Raw genomic sequence first — 7,090 nt, 5'->3', positions numbered from 1 at the left:
AGAGCCCAACACGAACTCGAACTCACAAACTTCAAGATCAAGACCTGACCTGAGCGGAGGTTGGACGCTTAACGGACTGAGCCACCCAGACACCCCTGCATCTGCACCTTTTCTGATGTTATCTGGCTCCTAAACGTTAGCTTCTATAGTAACAGGGATGATAAAATCAAGCCTCGCTCATCTTTTAAGAAAAACCACTAGGCTCATAAATGCTTCTACCGTGTGTACAAGTTTCAACCTCCTTCTACAAAGACACAGCCGTGATTCATCTCATGACTGATCTTGAAGAGCGATATTCATGCTTTTGTCTGTTTTCACTTTAATGCAAACATTTCACGGGAAAAAAAGATTGTTTTGTATAATGCCCACTTTAAAAGTTACCATGAAAACTAACCCCCAAGAATTCAGCCACGCAGCCGATAGTTACGGAGCACCTACTGCAGGCTCGAGGTGATTTTAGGCACCGGCTATCAAAGATCTAGGCCTTCCCCTGGTGGGGGGCTCATAGCCTGGCAAGATGGGCTACTAGTTAGCGATGGACTCAGTGGCCACAGAGCTCCGTCTGGCCCCTCACTCAGCCCACAGAGCTCTGGAAGGGAAGACCACGCACCCGCGATGGTCGGAGATCGTACGGCTGCTTGCTGACTCCACTCTGGTCTGGGCCTGGGGTCTGCAGCTGAGGTTTCAGAGGGTAGGGACACCGAGAAGCATGGGTGAAAGTCAGATTGCAGCAAGGCAACTTAAATGCGTGTGGTCAGGTTGAATTATGGTGCTTTCCACGCGTTGCTCACAACCTGTGATCAAAGCCAAGGCTGACGCCTGAGTACTCACTCCTCTGCACCAGGTCCTTCCTGAGCACGCCACTGTATTGTGTTCTATCCTCCCCAGCACGCATCATGATCCCATTTTACGTATGGATAGGGGCTCAAGAGGCAAAGGAATGTGGAGTCATATCACGGGGGCCCTAAGCATTGGAGGTGAAATCTGGCACCGAATCTTCTTGCCTTGGGAGCGGAGCCCCAACCAACACTAGGTTATGCGGCCTGGCATCTGCGGAGTGCCCTCACGAGTGTGGGTGCGTGGCCCCTGTCAGGGTGCTACGGATTCAGCCCCACTCGCTATTTCTTTGGAAAGTGGGCCTTTTTTGGGGGGCACCTGGTGGCTCAGTGGGTTGAGCGTCGACTTCGGCTCAGGTCATGATCTCGTGGTTCGTGAGTTCGAGCCCCGCATTGGTCGGGCTCTGTGCTGACGGCTCAGAGCCTGGAGCTGCTTCGCATTCTGCGTCTCCCTCTCTCTCTGACCCTCCCCCGCTCATGCTCTGTCTCTCAAAAAATTAATAAACGTGAAGAAAAATTAAGAGAAAAAAGAAGTCTTGTATTTCTTCTAGGTTCAGCCCAGATAGCAGAGGAAGTCTAGGCGCTGAGCAGTTTTGGTGCTACTCATGTTATATTAACACATAGCTCCTTCCAATTTTACACAATCCCATAGTATTCTTGAAATGATTAACAATCATGACCTTTTTCTGTGGTTTGTTTGTTTAGGTAGGCTCTATGCCCAGCACAGGGCTTGAACTCACGACCCTGAGATCAAGAGTCACATGGTCTACCGCCCGAGCCGGCCAAGTGCCCCAATCATGACCTTTTTAATAACTGAGAAGCTGAGGACAGGCTCGGCACTGAGGCCGTTTTCCTGAAGGATCTGGGAGGACCACGGCCATGCACCCCATGAGGCGGACAGACACGGTGGACGCCCTCACACTCCCCTACTCGGGGCTGGGCTAGACACGGAAGCCAGAAAAGCTGAGACTGATCTAGCCCCGGGTGGGCCCCAGAGACCGACTGGCTAGCCACCCCTCCACTTGGCAAAGAAGGCCTAGAAATAAAGAAGGGCGACTCGAAAGACCATCCAGACAACTGCCCCAGACGTTTGATTGTATAAATAATTTATTTCTGTTCACAGCATCATATATGCATATAAAAGGGAACAGGAGCGGAAGGGGATGTTCAGGACAGAGAATTACAGCCGCAGAAAGGAAAACTGAAACCAGGAGACGACAGTCCGAACACCGTGACAGAGAATCTGTGAAGAGAATCGGCTGGAAATAAAACCGGTCTCCTTGTGTCTAGGAGAAAACATCTCAAAAGCTCCCGTGGGGAGGCGAGCTTCCTCGGTGCGAAACCCATTCATTCTCCAAAGGGGCAGGAGGCATAATGGATCACCGATGCCATGTCGGAGGGGGCACTCCCCCGCCCCCCAGACCACGCCAAGGTGACTCGAAGTGCGCTTCCTCTGAGACAAAAATGGGCTGTTAATAGGTCAAACACTACAGAAATCAACTGGGACTCCTAACTATTAGCTGACACACCACAGGGGCCTTACTCGACTGCACAATTACTAACAGTGGACTGCACCCTTAAGTATCGGTAACGCAAAACCCGAAATCATGTCGCTTCGTTTGTAAAGCACGACAGGAGTCGAACGGTGATCTTGAACCTAAGGATGGTTAGCACGAGATGGTTACAGTATTTGGCATCTTCAATGTCACAAAATAAATATATTCTTCTCTCAAGAGTGTGGCACTACCAAAATGTCAAAGTGCATAAGAAATTGTTACATGTGAAGAAAATAAAGGAACATGGATTTTTTTTTTTAATAACTTTATACAGAATCTTCAGATGATGGGACCAGCCCATTTAGAAATCAGTGACTATGCTGTCAATATGTAAACTGAAATCCCGCAGGCTTCAACACCACTTAGCTCTATTTTCTCTACTGAGTTGCTACAAAAAGACCAGCATTGGAGAGGCACCAAATACACCGACCAAAGATAAAAGAAGATAGGCTGCTAGGTTTCCTCTTTTAAGAGATTTCACGTTCGGAATCGGGTTTCAAGCAGGAAGCCAGGACTCCCTTCGGTCCTTAAATTAACTTTCTGAGCGTAATGGACAATAGGCATAGATTTATAATCTACCTCACATGCTCAAGCATGATCATGCCGCTTCCACAGGCCTCCTTCGTAAAAGAAATTCCTCACAGTGGGGTGTGTGTGTGTGTGTGTGTGTGTGTGTGTGTGTGTGTGTGTCAATACACCTAACGCTACCTGGAAACGGGAATTTTAAGAGGAAATTAAAACCAAACGGTCAGGAGAAGTTTCCCTTTTTGATACTGTGTTTCAGGGTAAATGAGAGCTTCTGCAAACCAAGACTCCGTCCTGATTATAAAGGATTTTTTAAATTACATTATTAAAAATATCTTCTTTCGCTTTATCTATTTTCCAAAGCCTCTTTCAAGTAAACCGAGGAGTGCCTGAGTACAGGTGATCATTACATCACGCGCTTGCTTTGATCTCAAGCACTCATTGTTTGCATTTGCTAAGCAGGTCAGTTCCCACAAGAAGGGGTGGGGAAGGACCCCATTCCTTGTGCTTTTCCTTCGCTTTTTAAAATCCATGCAACGAGGTCCGCTTTTGCAACAAGGTGGGGTTTTATTTCTTGGCGCATGACATCAAATACTCTAACGGAGACATTTTTAATGAGATACTGAAAACCAGATAGGCCACAATGAACCAAATTAGAAATTTGAACATGTCGCCACTTGCAGCGTAAAGGAATCTAAAAGGGCAGAGCAGAGTCTTTTTTCCCCCCCCCCGTAAGGTGAATATTTCCAAGGTGAGTATTCATTTGTAGAATTTCTTAAAAACATGTCTGAAAACCAAAACCCATCATCAAGCCGTTAGCATGACAGGAGACAGCCCTCGCCAAAACCAACTTGCAATTCAGCACACATCTGCAGCCGGTGTGCTCACACAAGCCAATCAGTAGGCTAAGAGATTTTGAAGATTCCACACATATGGGTCTAGGTATTTATGCCGATTCCACAGATACAGAGGTCCCTGCGTCTACACACACACCCCATCCAGCATTTACACCAAGAGCCTTACCCTTTAAAAACCTTTAACTATCCTGCAAACAGTAAATACATCATTTGCCACCACCTCCAACGTCTTTTTTGTTTTTGTTGTTGTTGTTTTTTTGTTTTTTTTTAATTTTTATTGGGTCTCTTTGTGTGATCATGACCTACACATGGACAGGGTCCAAACCATCTGGAAGATGTCGGATTCCAAGCTGAAAAGGAGTTCTCAACCGAACTGGTCTTGCGTGGCCACCTTAAAGCACCAGGAAAGGGGCATCTTTGCGGCCATCGCCCGGGCCAAGGCCAGTGCAGCGCCCCGCGCTCTGGGGCTGCTGTATTGTTCTGGGCAGTCCTCTGATGGCCCAAACCACCACCGCCACCGCCGCCGCTGGGCCCAGAGCAGGACAAATGAAATTTCAACAGGGGCCTGCCCTGTGACATAAAACTATCCAGCTTCCAGAGCCCATGAATGCAGGGGGGCGGCTGTTCCGCCCCCTTCCCCCGCCCCTCCCACCGCCAACATGCCCCAGATAGATGCTCCCAGGGTTCTAGGAGCCGCATACCTCAGGTGACTCACAGGTGGGAGCCCCAGTGAGGGCGGGGCAGCCCAACTTCTGGCTAGAGGAAGAGATCCCTTTTGTCTCTACAGCTCAGCTTTCCACCTTGGCCGGGAGGGGCCGACAGCAGGCCAGGCACGTCCACTCACCAGCGCCCCCCATTAGTAGCTCTGACGTTCAGACAAAAGGTCCCCTGAGCTGGGGGGGGGTGGGGGCAGATCGAGGGCAGGCTGGCAACTCAGGGGACACACCCAGGTTAAGTCACTAGTCCTGCGTCTGGGTGCACAGACTCCGTTTTAAAAATTCGAAGCATAGCTTTGGTTCTGGGTCTTTGTCTGCGGGCGCGGATTCTCGTTCCTTCATCCATCCACCCATCCGTCCGTCCGTCCGTCCGTCCATCCATCCATCCCTGACTTGCTCGCCTCCTGGCTCGCTCCCGGCTCGCTCCCCGCTCGCTCCCGAACACAGCCGGGCGCATTACCGCTTCTTCTTCTGCTTGAGGGACTTCCTGCGTTTCAGAATCATCTCATAGAGCTTGTCCATGCCCTCGGTGAGGCCCTCGCCGATGATGGCGCACGCCGGCTGGACGTGGTAGGTGGTGGCCGGGATGAGCTCGTGCAGCGCCAGCTGCTTCTCGATCTCGGCCACCGGCAGCGACTTGGGCAGGTCCTGCTTGTTGGCGATGACCAGCAGCGGCGTGCCCTGGTTCTCGGCGAACTTGGTCACCTTGTGCAGCTCGGTCTTCGCCTCCTCCAGCCGGTCCACGTCCACCGAGTCCACCACGTAGATGATGCCGTCCGTGCAGCGGCTGTAGGACTTCCAGAGCGGCCGCAGCTTCTCCTGGCCGCCCACGTCCCAGAAGTGGCAGCTGATGCCCTTGGCCGTGCCGTTGCTCAGCTTGATCTTCTCCGTGTTGAAGCCGATGGTGGGCACCGTGTTCACGAACTCGTTGAACTTGAGCCGGTAGAGCACCGTGGTCTTGCCGGCCGAGTCCAAGCCCAGCATGACGATGTGCAGGGACTGGAAGGCCGAGATGTTGGAGGAGATGTTGCCCATGGCTCCGAGCTGCGGCGCCGGCCACTGCGGCTGNCCCTCCGGGTCCCCCTCCCTCGCGGCGCGCAGACAATGGGCCCGGGGCCGACTCTTCCTCCCCGGCCGGCTGACGCATCGCGTAAAAATAGCTCCGGGCTTCCGGAACCCCCAGCCTCCGAGCCCGGGCCGCACGGCCTGCCTCGGGGAGCGAGTTCGGGGTCCCAGCTCAGCGGGCGCTGGAGCGGCGGGGGGGGCGGGGGCCGGGGGGGGGNCCCCCACCGGGGAGGGGCCCTGTGCTCTGATCTCCAGGAGAGGGGGAAAGGCGCAGGCCTCAGCCAGCCGCCGGCCAGCCGGGGCGCACGCCGGGGCGCACCCCGCTCTCGCGCCCTCTGCGGTGCCCGGGGGCCTGGCGCTCCGCGATGACCCTATCGCTTTCCTTCTGGAGCCCCAGGGCCACTGCTGCGCTTGGAGCGCAGGCCGGTGCCCAGGGAGCCCCCGAGATCCAGCTTCTCATGCCTGGTGGTGGCCACCGTGAAGGAGGGGCATTGGCGCCCTAGGCCACGAGCCTTCCTTCCCAAATAACTTCTCCAACTCCCCTTTCCCAGACAGCCCCCTCGGCTGCCACAGACAGTGCTGACATCCGGGATCACCGGTGAGCGCTGTTTGCCGCTCCACTTAGACCTGAGATCCACCTGCTCACAGCCGAACCCCTCCTCCCCTGGGGCTCCAGACGCCCTCGGGGGCGGAAACATTGAAAGGAGTCCATAGCTTGGAGGAGGTGGCGCTGGGGGTTACAAACACCAGCTGCCCTTCCCTCCACTCCGATTTCCCTTCACTCCAATTCAGTGCTTTTATTCTGGTTTGGAAACACATAAATGCACACCTGGGCGCAGAGGAAGCCCAGAGTGCATTATGGGTGACACAGACCTGGGGCCCAAGCTGTCTGGAGACGCAGCCAGTGGCTGAGCCTACAGGCAGCGTCTTTGTAACACTCCAGCTTATTAGGCAGAAAAGACAGGAATGGGGCGCTCAGGGACTAAATGAAAACGACAACATTTATGAACAAATATCAACATTTTACAGAACTGCTTTCCTTGACCACCTTCCCTTCCTAAGCTCCGGGGATTGGCAATGGAATGTCGGGGCTGGAAATGGCCTTGTGGGTCCAGATGAGGAGACCAAGGCCTAAGCACCTGGGACTTTGCCAAGGTGGACTGCTGCTCCAAGCCCAGGGGCGTTGGTGCCCGGGGCCGAGGGCCTGCCTGTTTCCCCCCACTTCACACACCACCCACACGCGATTTTAATTTAACAAGGAATGAAGTTGCAAGCAACCTGAATTCAGCTGCAAAAGACAGAAACTAATTCACACTGGGTTGGACAAAATGGAAATACGTTCACTTACATAACTGAAAAGTTTATGATTAGGGTTGTCTTCAGGCACGGCTAGATCCAGGAGCTCCAAAGAAGTCTTAGGCCAGGCCTCTCTCCATCTCTCCTCTGTTTTTCTTTGTATTGATTCTTTTTCCTACTGGCACCCCTGGACTCACATCCTTGGTTTAGATCCTAGAAGAAGAAAGGTGTATCTCTTT

The 7,090-nt window shown here is 52.9% G+C and overlaps 1 protein-coding gene across 1 annotated transcript; it reads right to left on the bottom strand.

Moving 5' to 3' along the window:
- Positions 1–1,925: 1,925 nt before the first annotated feature.
- Positions 1,926–5,552, bottom strand: ARL4C (ARF like GTPase 4C). The gene has a single exon (XM_077757628.1). It carries the CDS (start codon positions 5,523–5,525, stop codon positions 4,947–4,949), a length of 579 nt encoding a protein of 192 aa, XP_077613754.1. The 5' UTR covers positions 5,526–5,552; the 3' UTR covers positions 1,926–4,946.
- Positions 5,553–7,090: the final 1,538 nt, after the last annotated feature.

The sequence above is a fragment of the Crocuta crocuta genome, unplaced genomic scaffold (assembly GCF_008692635.1).
Source record: "Crocuta crocuta isolate KB4526 unplaced genomic scaffold, BGI_CrCroc_1.0 scaffold290, whole genome shotgun sequence".
Lineage (NCBI taxonomy): Eukaryota > Metazoa > Chordata > Mammalia > Carnivora > Hyaenidae > Crocuta > Crocuta crocuta.
Note: the sequence above shows the minus strand (reverse complement) of the source record. Positions and strands in the feature narration are given on the sequence as shown.

Coding starts and splice junctions, on each gene's coding strand:
- ARL4C (XM_077757628.1), bottom strand. CDS start 5,525: ATGGGCAACATCTCCTCCAACATCTCGGCCTTCCAGTCCCTGCACATC.